General features: G+C 39.5%; 1 protein-coding gene across 3 annotated transcripts in view; it reads right to left on the bottom strand.

The window, feature by feature from the left end:
* LOC126457362 (protein timeless) overlaps positions 1 to 24,682 on the bottom strand; it is a 374,910-nt gene that overhangs the window by 165,860 nt on the left and 184,368 nt on the right. For all 3 annotated transcript variants that reach the window (XM_050093600.1, XM_050093599.1, XM_050093601.1), the window contains 2 exons: positions 13,774 to 13,957; positions 13,475 to 13,672 (listed from right to left, as the gene is read on the bottom strand). In XM_050093600.1, the coding sequence (XP_049949557.1) occupies positions 13,475 to 13,672; positions 13,774 to 13,957 (382 nt within the window). The remainder of the gene's footprint in view (positions 1 to 13,474; positions 13,673 to 13,773; positions 13,958 to 24,682) is intronic.

Here is a 24,682-nt window from a genome sequence, read left to right as displayed (position 1 = left end):
ACCCTTCCGGCCTCAATATCCGTTAGTCACTGTCCACCACCTACCTAGCCTTCCCTGTTCCCACTCCAACACTACATAGCTTCCTCCTCCTGCTCCACCAACGCACTCGTAGTCTTTTTGCTTCTCTTCTTTTGCAGGAGTCCAGATACTTTTGATCACATAGTGTATAGTGAGTGGCAATCTGTCCTTTTTATAATATTGTCTTTTACAGATAAATAACCTTAAATAAATACTTACATATATTCACAGGCATATGTTTCATGTTCACATGTCATCACCTCAAACATGGTGTTATGAGAGTCCGATCCTGGGTCCTTCCCATCTGTGAATTAACACTGTTTCTTTTCTGTCCCACCATCTACATCTGTTCTGGCATCAAGAAGAACTCCTTTTGACTTCACACTCAGATCTTTTCCACCTATTGTGTACCATAAACATGACGCCATGGCAACGTCAGTTAAACTTATTATGGAAACTCATATTTTGTTTTCATGTGTTCTTGTGATTATATACCTGATTCCACCAAAACCTTTAAACCAATACCAGATTCAAAAAGTTTTTCGTACTTGAGTGTAACAATATGTACAAACTGTATTACTACTTTTGTATCCAACAGTGATTCGGATTCCTCACTTAGCACAGACTTGGACATTTCAGAGTTACTAAGGTGGTGAGCAACATCAGCAGGCCATGCCATAAAGGGAGCCACAGCTGAGAAATATATGTCACGTGGCACTAACCAATGCCAAATATTTGCCACTGAGCCTGTGGCCTGGGCTCAATGGTGTGGCTTATTCCTTGCCTCCTCTGTAGCTGTTTGAATCATACCAATGGCCAGCCAAGTAGAGTTAGCCTGTTTCCAATCTTGAGTGGTTAATGATCTGGAACTGTTGGATTGCTATGCCAATTTTGTTACATCCCAGGCTTGTTTGTGGTTCATTCACTTTGTGAAATCAGCCTGTTGTGGACTTATAGGAATGTTTGTTTGTTTCCTTGTTTTGGAAATTTGTGGTAAGGTCTTGTGGGACCAAACTGCTGAGGTCATTGGTCCCTAAGCTTATACACTACTTAAACTAATTTACACTAAGGACAACACACCCATGCGCGAGGGAGGACTCGAACCTCCAACAGGGGGGAGCCGCATGGACCAGGACAAGGCGGCTTAGAACGTGCAGCTACCCCGTGTGGCTGTTTCCTAGAGGTTTGGTGTATGCACAGGAGCAAGTGACCATAAACAGTTTCTAACCACACCATGCAGGAAAAAGAAATTACCATTGGGTACCATCATACTTATCATTTATTCTTTTACAAATTACTCAAACTAATACAATTACAGTAACTAAAACTTTTAAAATTTGTCAATAAACTTCAAACATATGTAACCAACTGAACTCGTACTCCTTTGTGAATTGATGAATGTGGAACAGTGTTCAATGAGCTATGTTCCAGCTTTTCCATGGTTTCCCCTGGAACCCTCACCCAAATGGGAAACTCCTTTGTTAATTAAAAGTCCACAGCAATACTATCCCATAAGCTGTAAACAAAGTGACTAGTGCAAATATTTTAAATCTTATTGATAAAGACATAGCATGCTATTACTGGTTACCCAATCCTGCAGGAATTATTGTTGTACACAGCTACTCGAATTACATTCAGTAAAAACACCTAACACAAAGTATGAACTTAAAGCTGACAAGAACCTTAGCAACCACAAAATGTTAATTTATCAAAATTTCACTCATACGAGGGGCATTGTAGTATATCATACACAGTGATTGTAAATTTTATGAACATCATCGAAATAGCTGCGAGAGATAGAGGCACTACCTGGCTAGCAGCATTAATCTGTGAATGGAACATCTACCCATGTTAATGCAATGTGCTTATGAGTACACACATTTATCACAACTAGCATCTTTTGTGTGAAAAGCATTGTTAGCAGCTGCCAATACTGATTGTTTTGATTCATGGAAGTTAGGCTAGTATCAATGATGAAATATTGTCAGTAATTTCTTCAAATGTGACAATGTGTACTCCTATTTCAAAGAATATTTCTTGGTTAGTGCTTGAAAGGTATATTATTATTTTATTTGGTAAAAACACATATTACACGTTACAACAGCCTACTATGACATGTAGATCATCCAGATTGATTGTTAAAGGGTGTATAGTGAGAACCTCATCCCAAAATCATAATTTCTTTTGGGAAATATTATCAACTTTTCTGATGTCTTAAGTGATTCATAACTTGACAGCTATCATCCACTTTTCATCAAACATTCTGTAACTGCACACATAGCATTCTGTAACTGCACATATACAGATTCTGTTCACTCTATGCAGATCAAATAATAGCTACAAATTTCACTTGCAGCAGCATCGCTGAGCAAACTACCAGATTCTGCACAGAGCTGTGCAGCAAATTCCAGCAAACTTAATGCACTGTCACATAAATTTATATAACATCATTAACTAATCATAACAGTGTGCTTTAAATATAAATGAATAATAATATCCAAGAATCTAAAACTCAAACTCAAACTGAACTTTAATTAAATCAATAAATCCAAAACAAAGAGAATAATTAATTAATAAATGATATATTTTTTTTATATATTGTAATTTGATGACACTGTTCACAAAGCAACTGACGCAGGTGTGCAGAAGACCAGAATGGCCGCAGGGACACAGAATACTGAAATGCCTCAGCCAGCAACAGGCAGCAAGTAAACAGCACTACATCGCAACTGCTGCTTGTTTTCTCATCCACCTATTTGTACCAATGACAAGAAATAATGCAAACACCAATAGAGCACATCTAACACCCACCCTCCTCATCCTCAATATCCTATCATGTTATAAAAACAGTTTCTTCCACTAGTATATAAGAAAGTTTTTCTCATTCAGTAGTCTAGCTCAACCCCGGAGGAAAGCCATTTGTAACAGTGGCTGAAATGTTGTAGAATTTTACATATCAACAATGCAATCACACATTGTGAAGTATTTTATTGACAGTGACAAGGGCTGTGGAAACCTTTGCTTACATTTAACCAACCTAAAGGAAATCTATGGAAAAACCAAGCAGCTTGAATCACTGTAACTAAGAAGAGGTAAACTGCTGAACTGTCTCTTCTTCTTGAAGAGATGCATCACCTCTAGTGTAGCCCAAAAATTTTTATGGTTGATGTTCTACATAAAACTGGTGAGGGATATCTGTATACAAGCCAGTAAAGCTTTGTTTCAGGAAAGCATTGACCACATTCATATTATGATATTGCAGTGCCTGTGTTATTCTGATTATGATGCAAAACTTCCTTTGGACAGGACAGATGTATTTGAAAGTCACTTGTATAGTATCAGCAAATAAACACGATATTTCAAATGCCTGTGTTATTCTGATTACAATCAAAGTTCCTTTGAATATGCATGCATGTCCAAAGGAACAGGTACTGTAGTGACTACAGCCATAATGAAATACATGAAATGAGTTCACAATTGCAAATAAGGGCAACCATCAGCTGTAGAATGGAATTACAGCAATAAAAATTTGTGCCAGACTGGGACTCAAACTTGGATTTCCCACTTATTGCGAGCAGTCGCCTTACTATTTAGCTATCTGTGCACCTACCGTTGTGTCCTGAATGCTGGCTCCAGTACTTTGTTATATCATTTTCAAATTACCACATGGAGAAGACAAGCTTGAGAACTTCCACCAACACCTGATCAACAGCACAGCAAAATAAAATGTACTATGAAAATAGAAAAGAATGGGGTACTGCCATTTCTCAATGTGGAAGTTTATCAAAAGCCTAATGGTAAACTTGCCCACAGAATATCCAGAAAATCCACTTGCATGGACAAGTACCTACATTCCTCCTCCTACAACAGCCCTATGCAGAAGAAATCCCCTCTGCACCAAAATGGCCCACAGGACTGGTCATGAAGAACATCTGATGGCAGAGCTAAAAAAGCTCATGTCTGTCTCCAGAGCCAATGGTTATGGGACGAAGATGATAGATAAAACTATGGTGACAGGGGAGAAGGTAATAGGAAAGAGCAAAAGGAAGTTCAAAACATTGGTCTATTACCATATGTACAAGGGGTCACTGGATGTGTGAGCGAAATTCTCCATCGAGCAGGTGTCAAGCCAATTTTCTGAAGCACCAACAAAATAAAAGGTGTTACTGGCTCAAAAGATGCAACTGACAAGCTACGTACTGATGGCGTCGATGAAATAGGCTACAAGTGTGAACTAGTGTATGTGAGTGATACATGGTGAGGGATTAGCACATGGGTATCTGAATATGAAAGATACATTCATCTGAGACAGCACAAGCACACCAAGTCAGTGGTAGTGGAACATAAAGATGAGTGAAGGAAACTGATAATATTTCATGAGCCTTGTGTACTGGTTAAACAGCCACTTAGCTTAAGGAGGAAGATTGTAAAGGTGTTAGAAATAGCTGTGCAACCCGACAAAATAAATTTACAAGATGGGTACAGACCTCTAGCATCCCAGCTGCCAGTATTAACAGCACTTCAGGATGACAGCATTCACAAAGCAACTCAAACAGCCACACATCAGAATGCAGTAGCCACAGGGACATGCGAGTACTGGCATGCCTCAGCTGGCAACAGGCAGCAAGTAAATAATGCTACATCATGACTGTTGGCTGTTTCCTCATCCACCTATTTCCACCAATGACAAGAAACAAAGAAAACACCAATAAAGCATGTCTAACACCTCTCCTTCTCATCCTCAATACCCTATCAGTTTACAAAACAGTTTCTATCACTAGTACATAACAAGTGAACTTTTTCTTATTCAGCAGACTAGCTCTACCCCTAGGGAAGGTCAGTTCAACAGTGACCGAAATGTTGGAGAATTTCACATATTGACGATGCACTTACATACCTTGAAGAATTTTATTGACATCTGGGATAGTTCTATCAAGAATGCATGTGGAATTACACCTACTTTTGGCTTGTTCTTCACAATGTCAACCCAACAAAACCAGACGTACATGGTGCAACAGAGAATTGTTAATTTTTTTCTTAATTCTACTGCCTTTCACAAAATGGATGTGAGCTTCATTATAAGTGGTTTATCTGACCGTGACGGGTAAATGGCAGCAATAAGACATCCTCATCAACCAGGTTCAGATAAGAAAAGGAAAGTACAATTTCACAGAATAATACGTGATAACTCATTTACTGTATTCAGAGAAAATTTATAGAATGTACAATGGGAAGCAATTTACAAAGGAAACACAGCAAATAACAAATTTATTTCTTACAGTGTTATGAACCCATTCTTCCTTTACAACATGTCATGAACAATTAAAGTGAAATCCAAAGGAAAGGGTGAGTAATGATTGGGATCAAAGTATTTTGTGTCAAGAGACACACCTTTATTTAAAGACAAGAGCTAGCCTTAAGCAGGAGTTTAAGGGACAAGCAGTAGTGCAAAATTCTTCACTGTTTCATTAAGAAAGGACAAACCACACCCTACTCACAACGAAAAATCAAAATTCCTAGAAAAAAATAAGGCAAACATTATTGGACATGAAATAAGTAAACTCAATAGGGCAAATGAAATTCAGCTTCTTGATAATAGTAACAGTGAGACAGATGATGTCATATTGATATCATTCATTACTAAATTCAATTAATTCTTCCTAATAGTGGCTTAAAGTGAAGGAAGAAAAGAATGGCCCATGAAAAATAGATCCACAAGAGTTCCTCATAAAAGCACTGTATATCCCACCACCAGATGTCAGTTTTGCTGAATCAACTATTAGAACAATTACAAAAATCATTACATCATTGAAAAGTAGTAACTCTTCTGGCAATGATGCTACTTTGTCCAAATTACTAAAATCTTGATTTTGTAGTCCTCCCCGCCCCCCTTCCCCCACTCCCTCTTATGTCACCTTTGTAACCAAGCTAGAGCATGCCACTTCACTGATATGACCTGCACTCAGACTGCAACAGTGAGCAACTGACAGGCTCACAACAAGTAATAGTGTGGAAAGGAGAGGGGAGTGGAGGCGAGGGAGAAACCAGAACTGTATTGCTTCATGATGGCTAATTAATGCCTTTCTATGGCTGATGCATTGATGAGAAATGACAGTGAAATGAATCTTACATTTTGTTTAATTGATGAAGTGAAGAACATGTGTCACCCAAATACAAAACATGACATTTACCATGACTGATAGAGCTTTATGATGAATGTTGTTTTCGGAGAAAGTTTACATTCACATCAGTTTGTATTTTTGTTGCTGATTTATTCATACATTAAACACAAAAACATTGAATGTTAATGTACACTACTTACTTTGGTTTTCACTAAAGCATCAATGTCTGGTACCACTTCTGGAGCACTGATAATTCAAAGTTAAGCTTTTAAGTTGATGTCTACCAGTGGGCTTCTTTGGGTAAACGTTGTTATCCTCATCGTGAAGAAAAAGGTGCTCACACAAATATGAAGGTCCAAACATTACCACAATCGCAGCTTCATACTTGTAAATTGGTGGAAATATTTATAGAAGTCTACAAGACATATTATGAAACTTACCATGCAACTTTCTGTCATGCTATATGCTGTAAGTTCTAACTGTAGCTAGGCATCCTGCACTGAAGTAGTGACGTTGTAAATTGATGTTTGCAAGTCTGGTCATTGATCTGAAGTTCCTAACCTGGCCATGATGCTACCTTTCATTGATTTAAAATGAGCTACTCTCCACTTCAAGTGCTAAGCCATAAGTATATATGCTTGTGTCTGTGGCTACAGAGAACCGAATATATGATCATTCGTCTGAAGTCCTGAAGAAAGCAAACTGTCTGCACTTCCACTGCACCATATAATGACATATAAGTGTCCCACTTTATCCCAAGTGCTCACTCCAAAAGGGAAAGTGAGCATGAGTGCTCATGCTCATCTAACTGCCTCCTGTAAAGACCTGGGCTACAGTGTCTGGTAGTAACACTCATTTATAAACGTGACCTGTAATTATAGACTCATCTCCTTCCTCCCTGATTCCTGTAAAAATTTTGAGAAGTAAACTTAAAGTAATTCTTCATGCTTTCCCGGCGATCTGTTGACATCTTGGATATTCGGGAATCCAGTCAAATATCCGGCTGGATTCCTGAATATCCAAGATGTCAAACTTAAAGTAGTTTGTTGAACTACCTCTCTGAGAATAAACCTTTAACAGCAGCTCAGTCTGACTTTTGTAAAGGCTTCTCTACAGAGAAAGAAATTTGTGATCTCATGAAGTGGAAACAGACAAAAATAATTACCCTTTTGTCATTTTCTGTGGTACTGACAAAGACTCTGATTCTGTAAATCATAAAATTCTACTGTGTAAATGAAAATGGTAGGGCATTAAAGACAGTCACCCTACATCAATGGGTTTTAGCAGTAGAAAATCTTGGGAGTTACAGTGACAAATGAAACAACAGGAATAAGACTAAATTTGGATAGAAGAAACATTAAATTTGCTGTCCCGCAAGGTTTGGTGCTTATTTCACTCCAGTTTTTGAACTACTTACTCATGACATTGGAAGACTTGTCAAAACTATAATGTTTGCTGGTGACATAAGTATACTGATGAATGGCCTGAACATGTCCATTCCAGACACAGCCATGAGAATAATGGAACAGACTTACTACTACTTCATAGCAAACAGCTTAAACCTTAAGCTTTCTTCTTAAAAATTCTCATATTATGCAATTTCACACAAATAAAAGTGACTTAGCAGGTACCAGTAGTAGAATTCAATAGGCACACATTAAATGAGAAGCAAAAAACGTTCAAATGCGTTTGAATTCCTAAGGGACCAAACTGCTTAGGTCATCAGTCCCTAGACTTACACACTACTTAAACCAACTCATGCTGAGAGCAACACACACACCCATGCCCGAGGGAGGACTTGAACCACCAGCAGGAGGGGTCGCGCAGTCTGTGACATGATGCCTCTAACTGCGCAGCCACTCTGCGTGGCTTAATGAGAAGCCTTATGTTGCGGTCCAGCAGATGGATAAGTTAGCCATGAAGCTCAGGTCAGTGTGCTTCAGACTTCTCACATTGTGTTGTCATGCAGACAGGATTGCTAGTGTAATATGTACACTTTCAGTCAACTCCGTCCAGGATTAATTTCCTGGGAAATGCAACTAGGGTCAAAATGTGTTTGCTATACATAAGTGTGCAGTAATAAAACTGCAAAAACTCGATAATCAAACATCTCAGATAATTGTTTTCAGGGACATAGGGATCCTTATACCTACACGCCAGCATGAAATGTCCGTATTGGTATTTGTGGTTAACAATAAGGGTGAAATTACAATGAAATATACAATTCACAACCACAGTACTAGAAGTACAAATAATTTCCATATAGACAAAATGTGGAGTTTAATACTATGGTGCAGAATTCATAGCAGGTCACTGGCAGACATCAGGTATGAAACTGAAGATATACGTATATTAAAAAACCATGTAAAAGATATCTCATTAGGTGCTTCTTCTACAGTTGTTAGAATACTTGGACTCTGTAGTTTGTCAGTATCTAGACAATTGGGTAAAGTTACAATAATGCTTTCTTTGAATTATTAGATAAAAACATCAGGAGAAATAAGAGGACAGGTAGCGGCATTTTTCAGAGTAGCTTCTTTTCTCATAATATGAGGTCTGTTAGAAAAGTAGCCGAGCTTTGGCCAGGATAAAAAAAAACTGGGTTACCTGGAGCACTGGACACCTAATCACCCTCAAAGTAGTCCCCTTTGGACACCACACATTTCTCCCAGCAGTGCCACCATTGTCAGAAGCATGCCCAAAAAAGCCTCCTTTGGAATGGGGTTTAGATCGGCTGTCATTGCTGCCGCAATGTCCCCTCTCATCTGAAATCTTGTTCCTTTCAATGGCCTCTTGAGTTTGAGGAACAGCCAGAAGTCACAGGGGGCCATATCAGGAAAGTAAGGAGCCTGTTGAAGCAGGGAATCTCGTTGTTCACCCAAAATGTCTGAATCAAGTGTCACAAATGTGCTGGAGCATTGTCATGATGTAAGTGCCAGTTTCCCATGGACCACAAGTCCAGTCTCTTGCAGGGCACAGCACCAGATAGGCAAGGGAGGACATTCCTCTCACACTCTTTGATGATTGTTTGACACTGTGGTTTGTACTCATGGTGTACCATACCATGGGCATGAAAGAAAGCAGTCAGCATCACTTTGATGTTGCTGCGCACTTGGCAGGCCTTCTTTGGTCTTGGTGATGAGGAATGCTTCCACTGTGACAGTTGGGTTTTTTTCCTGTTTGTATCCATACACCCATGACTCATCATCAATGATTATGGTATTCACAGAATCAGAGTCACTGTTTGTGGAGTTCAGCAGTCCCTGTGAGACTTCAACGTGAAGTTGCTTTTGCTCCAACATCAGCAGCTTTACCACAAATTTCACCAACACTCTCTTCATGGCCAAATCTTTGAACACAATGAAATGTGTCAAAAAGGTGCAGATACCCACCTCTTCTGCAATTTTTCTGATAGTCACATGACATTCCTGCATCATCACAGCATTCACTTTGGTAATGACCCAGTCATTTCAGATGTCAATGGCTGACCACAGTATGGCTCGTTCTCCATCGATGTGCAGCCATCTTTAAACCAGTTGTACTTCCCCTTAATATGTGTGATGCCCATAGTATCAACCTGGCAGTCACCCTAGTTTCTGGAAAAATTTGATGCAATAGCACTGCTCCAGTCATTCCATCATTTCCCTTGCAATAAAAAACCAATGGGAGCACTACACACTACCTCATTCAACTGCTGCTTGCCAGCAACTAACTGATGCTATTGACAGGTGGAAAAAATTCATGCATGCACATGACGGTTCATCATCAGCTCCTGAAAGTGCATTAGATTCAAATCCATCAGGTGTTCACAAAAAAAAGAGAGAGAGAGACAGACCAGATATTTTTCTACCAGACCTCGTACACCTGTAATTTAGAAATAATTTTCTTATTTATCAGTGTGAGCAGATTAGCACTAGTCATATTTGTTGTTAGTATACTTTACAGTGAAAGCCTGCAGTGTCTGCAGTTTCCTGTAAACATATAACATTATTTGTCCCTGAAGGTTCGCCTTCATAACATGGTATAGAAACCATGATATGTGAAAGAATGAATAAATCAATTAATTAATTAAAGAATTTTTCTGCTTATAACTTCAGTCTTTTCCTTGATAAATTCAGACGTGAAATAAAATCCCTTGAAGATAAATTTTGAGGTTAGTCACTGCTCCTACGAACATAATCATTGTCTTGTGATTCTATCAGTAGCTACCCTTCCAATATCTTACATGAAAATGTCCATTTAGGATGTTTTATAGTTATTGGGTCCCATAATATGTTTGGTAGATTTAAATCTGAACGTAAAAAAATGATGTGTATAGTTTTGTTGCTGGTGACAAACTGTGACTGTACCAAGAGGCAATTGTGTGTCATTACGCCCTATACTTTCATCTCCTAATACACATTGTTTTTATGAGACTGAAAGTAGTATTAAAGATTACTTCTTGCCAGAGGTCTCTGAATGTCATAGGTCAAATTTTTTAAAAATATTTCAGCAATGGCTGGAACCAAAGTCACAATTTTTTTTATTAATAATGAAACTATCTAAATGCTAAGGCACAAAACAAAAACAAAACTAAATAAATCTAAAATGCTATTTTGGCACTTAAGAGGCTTTACCAAACGGTCCCAACCTTGGTTTATTGACATCTGTAAAACACTGCTCTGAAAACTACAATCACACAATGAAGTTACCAACAACTTCTTGGATAACTCCCACAACCTCCCGTAACTTACCCTATGTATTAGCAATGAATTACTATATTATTATATACTAGAAATCCCCCTTCACGTGGCATCTTCAGTGATACCATGGCATGATCCATTGCCTCATCCACTTAGACAAATTCATATCAAGGGTTATTAACTTCAGGATACCAGTCAAGGAGACATGCCAGAAAAGGAACATGAGGTTGATGGAATTTATTGAAATTTCTTCATTAGCAGTATCGAAATAAATTTGAATAAGGTGTACCAAGGATGAACACATTCTCTCATTTCTAATTAAAATGTCAAGCAATGGAAAATTCTGGATGGAATGTAACAATATTAGGAAAAGGAAAGTCGCTACTCACCATATAGGGGACATGCTGAGTCGCAGATAGGCACAATAAAAAGACTGTTACAAATTTAGCTTTCGGCCAGTAAGGCCTTAATCAAAATTAGACGACAAACACACGCATACACACTCATGCAAATTCAACTCACACACATGACTGCAGTCTCAGGTAACTGAGGTCACACTGTGAGCACAAGCACCAGTGCATAATGGGAGTGGTGACTGAATGGGGGTAAGGAGAAGTCCGGGACAGGGAGGGGGAAGCATAGCAGGATAGGGGTGACAGTCAGTGACGTGCAATTGGGAGCATGCAGGGATGAGGTGGAAAGAGGGTAGGGCAGCTATATGCAGTCGGGAGATTAGACAGAGGGCAGCAGAGGGGCGGGGAGAGAGTGGATAGTGGAAAAGGAGAGAAGTAAAAAGACTAGGTGCAATGGAGGAATGAGGGCTGTGTTGTGCTGGAATGGGAAAAGGGCTGGATGGGAGAGGAAAATGACTAACAGTTCTCTGCAATATATCCTATGTTCTCATAATCCTCCTGGCCTTAACCTTCGTTAGTCATTTTCCTCTACCATCCAGCCCTTTCTCTGTTCCCATTCCAACACTACACAGCCCTCATTCCTCCACCACACCCAGTCTTCTTACTTTTCTCCTTTCCCGCTATCCCCTCCCTCCCCATCTCTCTGCTGCCCTCCATCTAATCTCCCAACTGCACATAGTTGCCCTACCCTCTTTCCACCTCATCCTTGCACACTCCCCAACAGTGCGTCACTGTCTGTCACCTTTACCCTATTATCCCTCCCCCTCCCCGCTCCAGCCACCTCCTTACCCCCACCCAGTCGCCACTCCCATCATGCACTGGTGCTGCAGCTCGCACAGTTTTACCTATACTACCTTCAGTTACAAGATGACATTTTTTGATTTGCTTTGAATACCAACAAACTTCAGCAAATGTTGAGTGTGGTGGGTGCTGGGAAGGGGAGCTGAACAGAACATATATATATATATATATATATATATATATATATATATATATATATAAAAACAAAGATGAGGTGACTTACCGAACAAAAGCGCTGGCAGGTCGATAGACACACATTACAAACACAAACATACACACAAAATTCAAGCTTTCGCAACAAACTGTTGCCTCATCAGGAAAGAGGGAAGGAGAGGGGAAGACGTTTCCCATGTGGAATGTTTCCTTCCATTATATATATATATATATATATATATATATATATATATATATATATATATATATATATATATATATATATATATATTCCTTCTTAATCCCAGTTTGACTATTTAAACAGCTCTTCCAAGGCTGCAGAAAATAGTATTGTTGAAATGGAGTCATCTTGCCTCACTCCTTTCCCACTTCTGAATATTTCACTCTCTTTATGTAATGTAATAGTCTTCAAGAAACTGATTTACGTAGAGTACATTCTTTGGTTTTCTAGTGCAACCAGCATATATTTTATTCTGACTTTTATACATTCTATAAATCCGTACAAAGTTCCTTCTATCTACAATTTGTTTAGCAACCTGTAGATGGTCCATTGTCCTACACTCACTTCTGGAGCAGCTTGTCCTTTTCCTTTAATAATGTTTTTTTCTAGATAATGGATAAGGATTTTTGTAAATTTTATAATACATAACCCATCAAAAATCTGGTGTTACCAAGCTATTTGGCCCGTCAGGACTTTTTTTTATGGCCTCTGTTCTTATAGTGTTACATAGCTGCAAGTGATATGCCTTCCCTTGTGGAATTGTTGGACAGTCTGTGTTAGTACACCAATAAATCAGAGAACTACATTCATAGTGCAGTCATGGGCATGTTCTAATATGATAGCTCCTTTCTGCCATTCTGTCTTGTCTTTATGTTAACCCCTCTTAATGCACTAAGTCCATACAACTGACTGTCACAAACACACCACTTCACACCCTAGATTTACATCAACATTCTAGTGTCTCAAGACTACCTGATACCAGTTCTACAACATCTACAGTGCTCCAAAATGACCAGTGTGCTCTTTTAAGGGGGTGACTAATACTCTGTCTAGCGAGTTTCTGCATTTTTGTATAAGAATGTTTCTGTCCTGATTTTTGAGTTTTCAGTAGTTTGCTGAAACAAGCCTTTATTTCCACCAGTACATGCACTAATAAACACATTTTAGTATTGCTATTAACATGTCCAATGTCAGTGTGCAAGTCATCCAAGGACAAATAAATAATAATAACAATTCAGTTATAGTATACTATACCAATAGTACCTTTTGCTCGCATGTCAAAAGATGGATAAGAATCTTGTCCACATTCTGTGCAAATATATTCCACAGAATCTGATTTTGCATGCTGGTATGGTTTGCAGATGACTGGTTAATGCGTGTTTCTGGAATATGTAGAATATTGCGCAGCAGGAGTAAGCAATTATTGATGCTCTCACATTCACTTTCAGATAGCTTTTCCTTCTGCAAATTGAAAATAACAGTTGTTTTTATTAATAGGGACTAATTTAATGTGTTTCCTAAACAATAAATTACCTCTTATATCATAATGAGTTCTGTAGTACCTTCTCAAGTAATATTTTCATGAAGTCCATGACAGCCCTCGTACTTCGAGAATCCACAAATGCTTCCTTTCCTGATAAGAGTAACTGGTTTACCTCGGAAATTGTGAGGCGACCAGCATCCGTCTTTGATACTGAATCCACTGCAAATAAGCATTCTATTGGTGTTGTTGCGTTCACAAACACTCTGAAAACAAAAACATCAAAAACAATCACATAATAGTCTTATTTTCCATATAGTCATTCTGGAGAGGGAAGTGGGAGAGAAACCCAACAATCATTATATGGACACAAAGAGGATTTTTTTTACAAGTGGTGAATTTTTTATGCGCAGAGTTATTTTTTCATGTCTACATCTAATTAGTTGACAACTTGTGTACTGGACTTGAAGTGTCAGTTTATAACTGTACAATAATTTTACAATTACACGTTAGACCATTACAGCACTATACAGTGACAGCAATATTAGACAGTAAATACATTAATACATACAAAACTGCTGTACGTCAGCTGTAGATAATGACTCATACAATGAATGTTACATAATCTTTGTTTAAATGCACCTCCAGGAGACCTTTTTACAACTACTACGAGCTTATTAAATAATTTATGGCATGTTAGCTCATAGCTAATAATTAATTTTGACAATCTATGATGTGATACATAAATACGGCTACTGTTTCTCAAATTTTCAAAGTTGATGTTTTCTCTGTGTTTACTCTGGGCAAATTCTTTGTATAAAATAAACTATATTGCATTTTATATGAAGAACAAAATAATTATTAAGTAAAAACAATTTGCTGCATTTTTCTCTCATTAAGCAAAAATCCATTCATTCCAAATCCATACAATGCTTGAGCAATGGTATTATCAACACAATTTTAGGTATTGAAGACAGGTCATTAATTATTAACAGTACCAAAAAAGGTCACAACACAGATCCACAGTGGACATATACCTTCATTTGTTGTGAACTAGGTCTTTCTCTAGGAATACAGGCATATTGCTTACCATTCCTCAAATAAGATTGACTGTTTGAAAGAAAAGAGTGACATAAAAGCACTGATAGAAGTATAATCAAAATAGAGGGAGAAATATATGCAAGAAAGGCTTAGGTAGTATTGAATTTGTGTATGGATTGCATATTGGGGGGCAGACTGGAAGGCAGGATGTCAAGTAGAGTTGATTTTGGTGAAAATGCTGTGAATGTTGGGAAGGACAAAAAAGAGCAAATGGTTACATTTAAAGAATAGCAAGACTATGCAGAATACAGATGCATTTATGAGGATATATTATGCTATTACAGAAGAAGACCATAGAAAGCAGAAACAAATAGATCATGTGAGATACAGCAATTTGAAATAGCATCTATAAGATGAAGGACACGCAATAGAAGAGTGGAAATTACCTGGAAAATTGCAAACCACAATAGTAAAATCGAAGAAAATGGTTAAAAATCGTTTAAAAATGAAACTAAATAGGGAAAAGAAAATGAGAGGAAAGAAGAAGGAAGGAGGATGAGATGAGAAAGCTGAACAAGACAGAAAATGCACAAAAGCTTCAAAAACACACGTGTGCAGTGGATGAAAGGATGGAACAAATTTTATGGGCATGAAAAAGAATGGCAGAAGGAAGGAGGAGGAGGAGAAGGAAAAGAAAGATGGACTACACATCTCATTACACAGTAGTGACAGACAAGACACAGTGTTGTTCAATAAAAAAAGACTTCATGAGTGTAAATCAGTTTGCCAGTCTTCATTATGTTATTTGTAAGTGAATGCTTCAGCGCAATTAGTTTTTACTCTATATTGTCAACAAGTCACAAGTTTACAGCAATATCGCGTCCAGACATCAATAATGTGCAGGCAAGGAGTAGGGCTTTTCCTTCTGTCAGAAGTGGGAGCTAGGACATCAAAACTGTGCAGATGCATGGTGACTCAGCTTGTCCCCACAACAAGTGACTAAAAGTAAAATGAGGAAGCCACAACTGCTTTCGACTGGCGTTCATCTGAAATCATTCACTTGACACCCCTCGCCTGCTACTTTTGACATACCATACTCGATTCATCTTCTTTCATTGTTTCTGTATTATAATCGTGTGTTATGACTATGTCATTTCAAGGCAATGGTGCATTGAAGATTTATCACAGACATGTCATTATAGGTACAGTTTGTTGTAATTAAATGTCAGTTAATGACACAATGGCTGTAATAGTCCTTAGGAGATTCTAATTTAATGGGATAGATAAAAAATCACTCAAGAAGCAGTGGCAGAACACGCACATAAAAGAGGGTTGTAATTAGGCAAGCTTTCGAAGCCAATGGCTCCTTCTTCGGGCAGAAGCTTTCCTTCTCATCTTGTGCGGTAAGTCTTTCCCGAAATGTACCCCTTTCCCTAGACCTCTCCAGTCCTTTTCCTTCACCCCTCTTCCTTCCCCTTCAACCCTTTTGTCTGAAAATGGAACCTCTGGCTTCAAAAGCTTGCTTAATTACAACCGTCTTTTATGTGTGTGTTTTGCCATAGCTTCGTGAGTCGATTTTTTATCTATCTAATTAAATTATTTTGTCAAAATTTGATTGTTTTCATTGTTATATTACAAGGTTCTAAGATGAATGATAGTAATGCTCAAAATTGTGTATGACGATTGTGGTCATGTGGCTAGAGACATGCACTTATGGAGTTGAAGGAAATAGGTTCGCGTCCAGGTACACGGTTCCCCTGCCCCACCCCTCCCCCAGAATCATGTTTGTAATACATTCTAGGACTTTCTTATTCATTTAACATAAGTATGTTGTGCAGTACTCGAAGTATAAATAGGAATGCGCAGTATCAGGAACTAGTTTCTTCAATTTCATGACTTCAGTCTGATTAAAAAACAAAAGATGAAATTTCGGTACATGAAACCATCGGTCTTTTGTATATATAGGAATGTGCAGTATCAGGAACTAGTTTCTTCAATTTCGTGACTTCAGTCTGATTAAAAAACAAAAGATGAAATTTCGGTACATGAAACCATCGGTAATGATGTTTATATTCTTTCTTGTCACAAAAATTTTGCTGTTTATTTTTGAATATGCCACAATTTCTGATGGTATGGTTATGCAGGAACCAAAGAGCATAGCTTAAACTGCTGAGAGTGAAATGAGCAGCAATCATATTTATAGCCTTGCTTCTCACAAGTATTTAGCTACAATAGAATCCTTAACAACATGTTCATAAATATGGCAGTAAAGACAAAGATCACATTACACAGAGCAGCAGTGAGAGATGTCGTACCAGTTTCTGATTTCAGCCAAACACCAGCTACGCAGTGTGGTACTTCCTCATTTTAGTCACTCATGAAAATAAAGACCAAATTACAGCTAACACTCAGATGGATTTGGAGCAAAGATGTGAGTGATAATGTGAAAGTACTATAATCAAATCATTAGTTGAATGATGTTTCATGTGTGGCTGTTTTGGTTAATAATTAATCTCGATTTATCTTTTGTCTGTTACATTACTGCTTTGTAAAAATGTACAGACACTGAAGCACGTGTATAGGGTGAATTTATTTAATTCATGCATGTTTAAATGTTTTTTAAAGTATTGTGTGATTGATGTGTTGCCTATTACTTTGTCATACCATGGAGGGATGTGGAGTAAATTATCATAGTGTACTAGTTATGTCATTTCAAACTTTTGTTTTCCAAATTTTCTTGTCAAATTTGAAAAATATGTTAGTGGAGGATGTAAGGTATCTTTTCTTTAATATGAGTTTTGATGTGTAAGAGTTATGTGGCAGTTAGCGTACTGCATGGAATTATGGCTGGAGTACTGCGTCAGATAGTGAAATAGTTCTGAAGTAAAAAACAAAAAACAAAAAAACAAAAAGGCCTGAGTATTAAATGAATAAGTATAAAAGAATAAGCACATGTAAATAATGGTGCATTCAAAGGCAATAGTTGGCAATGGTTGTGGTGACTAGCAGTTGCATCAAATGGTATCACTGTTACAAGCTAAAACAGGAATCTGTACAGTGAGTGAAGGAGGAGGAAGAGTATGCATTTGTAATCAGTGTGTGTCATGGAAAAAGACTCAGTACAACATACAGTTTTTGATCAAACTGTGCCATGTGAAGAGTTATTTTTCTTTTCCAAATGACCAACAAATTCAGTGACTTACTAATTAACTTCGATATTTACTTGCCTGCATCGGCTTCTTGTATCTCTAGCAAATGCTGCAAATATGGAAATTTGTCTGCGCTAGACACATCTGTTCTCCACGAAAGTATCCCTCAAACATGCATTAAATATTCCAAGAGTTACAGGATTATTAATACTCATATTACCGCCAATTTCTTCAGAAGATTGCAATATAAATCACATATATCTACACTGTGTATCTATCTGTCTGTATATTATTCAGGAAGGAGGAATCATTCAAAATCTAGCAACATTTTCAGGCATGTTTATGTGCTTATCCATTAATCAGCGTCTCAACTTTCAACAATTTGTTGCCCTAACTCCTTAAATTATTTATATTTCACTAAGTACTTTTCATGTAATATCTCCCTTTTAATCTATCACTGAACGGTTTAAGCTCTTTACTGCATTTACAGTGAAACTAAGTCAGATCTCAGATAACTTGGTCATATTAGGTGATGATGTACAACAATTTTGTGCTAGAAGTTCTGATGAATTGATATCAGGTTTGGTGATACCACAGTCTCACTCAAGTGATTTAATAAGAAAATCATAGAGAGTGTGGAAAGATACTGCTTTTTTCATTTCTGGAATTTTTGCCAACATTTTGTTACTAGCTTCCACGCAACTTTGCACTTATTGTTGGCTTTCTCAATATTAGTAACATTTTATTTACCCTCCTTTCTCTTGAATGGATTTTTTAATAATTATTTCTACATTTAACAAATTAATTTCACGTAATTGATGTTATACATGGAAAATAATTAAACTAGTTGATTCGTATTAATCAAATGAACAGAATACCAAAAATTATTTGTGTATGACATTTTATTTTTGAAGGCTATGTTCATTACTTTCCATTACCATTCAATACTTCCAAAGACGATTTCAAAAACTTCTTGAATAATACCTTGTCCAAAAAGTCATCAACTGAAATGTGTCACATTGGCCAGACCAGTGTCTGACAGAAAAGGAAATTCTTAGACTGAAAGTTAACAGGCCTTAAGATCATGAGGCCAGAAAAAATTAAATCCTGTTGCATCACTTAATTTTAACATTTAAAAATTGTTACATAAATATACTACATCTCTAGCTGATTTATAATTTTCACATTTTAAACTGAATTGTCCTAAAAAGATTTTCAGCTCTGATGTCTGGCTATGTTACTGTCTAAGAAACAGTTCTCACATGCTGAAATTAATTTCACAGAATCAAATTAATCTGAGTGCCTGATTTGGGGCCTATATTTTTCTCTGCGGTGCACACCATCACCACAACAAAAAGACCCTAACAGTTAGTAAGCTGTCTTCATAAACCACAATGCCTGTTTCTGTTCACATTGATAACTGACATAGCTGCTTCTAGATTACTTCAACAATATTGTGCAAAGGAGAGTTGCTACTCACCATATAGCGGAGATGCTGAGTTGCAGATAGGCACAACAAAAAGACTGTCACACATTTAGCTTTTGGCCAGTAAGGCCTTCGTCAAAATTAGATGACAAACACACATATACACACTCCCACAAATGCAACTCACACACACGTGACTGCAGTCTCAGGTAACTGAAGCTGCACTGTGAGTAATTGGACCAATGCACGATGGGAGTAGCGACTGGGTGGGGGTAAGGAGGAGGTTGGAGTGGGAAGGGGGAGGGATAGTAGGGTTGGGTGCAGACAGTGACGTGCTGTTGGAGAGTGCATAGGAACGAGGTGGAAAGAGGGTAGGGCAGCTGTGTGCAATTGGGAGGTTAGACAGAGGGCAGCAGAGAGGTAGGGAAGGAGGGGATAGCGCAAAAGGAGAGAAATAAAAAGACTGGATGTGATGGAAGAATGAGGGCTATGTAGTGCTGGAATGGGAACAGAGAAGGAGCTGGATGGGAGAGAACAATGACTAACAAAGGTTGAGGCCAGAAGGGTTATGGGAATATAGGATATATTGCAGGGAAAGTTCCCACCTGCACAGTTCAGAAAAGCTGGTGTTGGTGGGAAGGATCCATATGGCACAAGCTGTGAAGCAGTCATTGAAATGAAGGATGCCATGACTCACAGTGTGCTCAGCAAAAGGGTGGTCCACTTCTTTCTTGGCCACAGTTTGTTGGTGGCCATTCATGTCGACAGACAGCTTGTTGGTTGTCATGCCTACATATAATGCAGCACAGTTTGCAGCTTAGCTTGCAGATCACGTGACTGGTTTCACAGGCAGCCCTGCCTTTGATGGGATAGGTGATGTTTGTAACCGGACTGGAGTAGGTAGTGGTGGGAGGATGTATAGGACAAGTCTTGCATCTACGTCTATTACAGGGGTATGCACCATGAGGTATGGAGTTGGGAGCAGGGGTTGTGTAGAGATGGACAAGTATATAGTGTAGGTTCAGTGGACAGCAGAATACCACTGTGGGAGGGGTGAGAAGGATAGTGGGCAGGACATTTCTCATTTTAGAGCACAACGAGGGATAGTCAAAACACTAGTGGAGAATGTAATTCAGTTGCTCCAGTACTGAGTTAGGAGGGGAATGCTTCTGTATGGCAGGACAGTGGCACTTTTGGAGGTGGTGGGAGAGTGTGAAGATAAGGCATAGGAGATTTGCTTTTGAACATGGTAGGGAGTAAAATTACAGATTGTGAATGCTTCACTGAGACCCTCAGTATATTGCAAGAGGGACCGCTTGACACTGCAGACGCAACAACCTCAGGTGTCTATGCTTTGTGGAACGGACTTCTTGGTATGGAATAAGTGGCAGCTGTCAAAGTGGAGGCATTGCTGGTAGTTAGTAGGTTTGATATGGACGGAAATACTCATGCGGCCATCTTTGATGTGGAGGTCAACATCGAGGAAGGTGGCTTGTTGGGTTGAGTTGGACCAGGTGAACCAGGAGCGAGAAGGTGTTGAGGTTCTGGATGAATCTAGATAGGGTGTCCTCACACTCAATCCAGATCATGAAGATGTCATCAGTGAATCTGAACCAGGTGAGGAGTTTGCGATTCTGGGTGTTGAGGAAGTATTCCTCCTGATGGCCCATGAGTAGGTTGGCACAGGATTGTGCCATGTGAATGCTCATTGCCATACCTCAGATTTGTTTATAGGTAATGCCTTCAAAGGAAAAGTAATGTGGGTGAGGATATAGTTGGTCATGGTAATTAGGAAGGAGGTTGTAGGTTTGGAATCTGTCAGGCGTTGGGAAAGGTGGTGTTAAATAATAGTAAGGCCTTGGGCATTAGGGGTGTTAGTGTAAAGGGAGGTGACATCAATAGTGACAAGCAGGACACCACGTGGTAAAGGGACAGGAACTGTAGAGATTTGGTGGAGGAAATGGTTGGTATCTTTTAAGTAGGTAGGCAGGTTCCAGGAAATATGTTGAAGGTTTTGGTCTACGAGAGCAGAGATTCTCTCAGTGGGGACGCAGTAACCTGCCACAATTAGGCATCCTTGGTGGTTGGATTTATAGATTTTTGGAAGCATGTAGAAGGTAGGAGTACGGGGAGTGGCCGGGGTGAGCAGAGAGATGGACTCTGGCGAGAGGTTCTGGGATGGGCCTAAGCATTTGAGGAGTGACTGGAGATCCTGTCAGATTTCTGGAACGGGGTCACTGTGGCAAGGTTTGTAGATAGACTTATCTGACAGCTGGCTGTCAGATAGTTCTTGCAATTCAAAACAACAGTGGTGGAGCCTTTATCCACAGGTATGATTATAAAGTTGGGATTAGTTTTTAGATGGTGGACTTCAGTTGTTTCTGGAGATGTAAGATTAGTTTGCATGTTGAAAAATATGGGGAATGATGGCGAGGCAAGGTTTGAAGTTAAGAAATTCTGGAAAATTAACAGGGGGTGATTTGGGAGTAGTGGGGGTGGATCATGGTTGGATGGAAGAGTGAACTGAGTTAGGCAAGGTTCAATTTGGTCCCAGTTGAGTCTGATAGGTAGGGTTCATGGCAAAAAATTAATTCCACTGTAGGAACCAGGAGAAGGAGAGAAGGTCTTTAACAAGTCCTGTATGGTTGAATTTATGAGTGGGGCAAAAGGTGAGACCTTTGAAAAGGAGTGGTATTTCTGTGGGGGTAAGGCTTCTGGAGGATAGGTTCATCACTGTGTTTTGGGCATGTTTACATTCTGGGAGGGAGTTTTGGAGGGTAGGGTAAATGTAGCAGGCCTGCGAGACAGGGTTTGTCAGCTATGAGGGGATGTGGAAGAGGTTTGGAGGTTATTGTAGAGGGGGTGGACAGTGGTACTCCAAGGTGAGAGTAGGAAGTGAGCAGGGTGGAGAGCTTTCTGAGGTGGCATTGTGCATGCTGCTCTAGTTCCTGGAGCGCAAGATTTTCAATGTGTGTTATGGGTTACAGGAATTTGGGATTGCATGGCAGGAGAATTTTGTGGATGCAGGGAATGTACTGCAATGAAGTTTGTGTTTGGTTAATATAATTTTGCATGACTATGTTGGTGATGGTTAAGCATTGTCGGAATCTGAACAGTTGGAAGTCATTGTGGAAGGATGGGTGGCAGCTGGAGGTGGGTAAAAGCCATTTTTGGGGATTCCATGAGCCAAGCAACAACGCAGGAGCAGTATGTGGGACTGGGTTCTGGCTAGGAATAAGGAAACCTTTTTGTGTTGATGCAGATGGAAGGAGCAAGGATCCATGGTGGTGGAAAAAATTCGAAAAATCATGTAAATAACACAGAATTACATCTGAAAAAATTCGCAAAAATACACCCAAATAAGTGAGAAAAATCATGAGAAGGATGAAATTGAGACAAAGGGGGAAATAAAATGACATCAACACTAGTGAAAGGTGAAGACTCACTAAAATTGGCAAGAAGTCACAATGAGGTCAAAGAAAAGATATAAATAATATATAAATATATATTTTACTGTGGGTAGCATGTCTGATGGAGGATAAGTATGATGAAGGGGGGATGGCAGATGTGACTGGATGAGGTGAAATTGGGTGTGATGGGGATAGAACAGAGAAAGAGTGAGCAATGGGGAGGGGTTCGTAGGATGACATACAAGATCGTGTGGCACCGGAAAGGTGTGGGAAATAACACGTAAAAATACGGGAGAGTAACGCAAGGAGAGTGATCAATTGAAGGTATCATTTAATGGTATCGACGGGATAATGTGGGATATAAGATGCTGCAACAACAATGATCATGGTCTTGTAGCTGTCTGTTCTGCGCAGCCAAGATGGTTTATACAGTGAGGCTCTTTAAGTACATCATGCAGTGCAGTTTGTAAGGTGACAAGATAAACACAAGAAAGAAGAAAAAGAAGGACGGACATTGAGTATAGCGATGCATTAGAAAATAGTAACAAAAGAAAACAGCACTGGGTTAGGATCAAAGAAAAGCTGTCATAGAAAAATCAAACAATGGAAAATCCAGGATCGAATGTAACTGTCATATGAAAAGGAAAGTTGTTACTCACCATATAGTAGAGATGCTGAGTCGCAGATAGGCACAACACAAAAACTGTCACAAATATAGCTTTCGGCCAGTAAGGCCTACATCAAAATTAGATGACAAACACACACATACACATTCATGCAAATGCAGTCTCAGGCGACTGAGGCATACTGCAAGCAGCAGCAGCACCAGTGCAGTGCATGTTGGGAGTAGCGACTGGGCGGGGGTACGGGGGAGACTGGGGGGGGGGGGAGTGGGAGGCATAGTAGGGGGAGGTGCAGACAGTGACGTGCTATCGGGGAGCGTGCAGGGGTGAGGTGAAAAGAGAGTAGGGCAGCTATGTGCAGTCAGGAGGTTAGACGACAGATAACAGTGGAGAGATTGGGGAGGGGGGGAGATGATGTAAAAATACTGGTTGCGATGGAGGAATGAGGGCTGTGTAGTGCTGGAATGGGAACAGAGAAGGGGCTGGGTGGGAGAGGACAACAACTAATGAAGGTTGAGACCAGGAGAGTTACGGGAACATAGGATATTGCAGGGAAAGTTTCCACCTGCACAATTCAGAAAATCTTGTGCTGGTGGAAAGGATCCATGTGGCACAGGCTGTGAAGCAGTGATTGAAATGAAGGATGTCATGTTTGGCAGTGTGCTCAGCAACAGGGTGGTCCACTTGTTTCTTGGCCTCATTTTGTCAGTGGCCATTCATGCAGACAAACAGCTTGTTGATTGTGATGCCCACATAGAATGCAGCACAGTGGTTGCAAATCAACTTGTAGATCACATGACTGGTTTCACAGGTAGCTCTGTCTTTGATGGGATAGGTGATGTTTGTGACCGGACTTGAGTAGGTGGTGGTGGGAGGATGTATAGGACACGTCTTGCATCTAGGCCTACTAACTGCGGGGGAATGAGCTGTGAGGAAGGTGGTGTAGGGATGGACGAGTGTGTTGTGTAGGTTCAGTGGATGGTGGAATACCACTGCAGGAGGGGTGGGAAGGATAGTGGGCAGTACATTTCTCATTTCAGGGCACAATGAGAGGTAGTCGAAACCCTGACGAATGTAATTCAGCTGCTCCAGTACTGGGTGGTACTGAGTTACAAGGGGAATGCTCCTCAGTGGCCGGATGGTGGGCCTTGTCAGGTGGTGGGAAACTGGAAAGATAAGACACAGAAGATTTGTTTTTGTACTAGGTTGGGAGGATAATTACAGGTTGTGAAGGCTTCAGTGAGATCCTCAGTACTTTGCAAGAGGGACCGCTTGTCACTGCAGATATGACGACCTCAGGTGGCTAGACTGTACAGGGGCATAGTAACTGGCTACAATGGGA

This window comes from Schistocerca serialis, chromosome 2 (assembly GCF_023864345.2).
Source record: "Schistocerca serialis cubense isolate TAMUIC-IGC-003099 chromosome 2, iqSchSeri2.2, whole genome shotgun sequence".
NCBI classification, from domain to species: domain Eukaryota; kingdom Metazoa; phylum Arthropoda; class Insecta; order Orthoptera; family Acrididae; genus Schistocerca; species Schistocerca serialis.
This window is presented reverse-complemented; position numbering and strand designations above follow the sequence as displayed.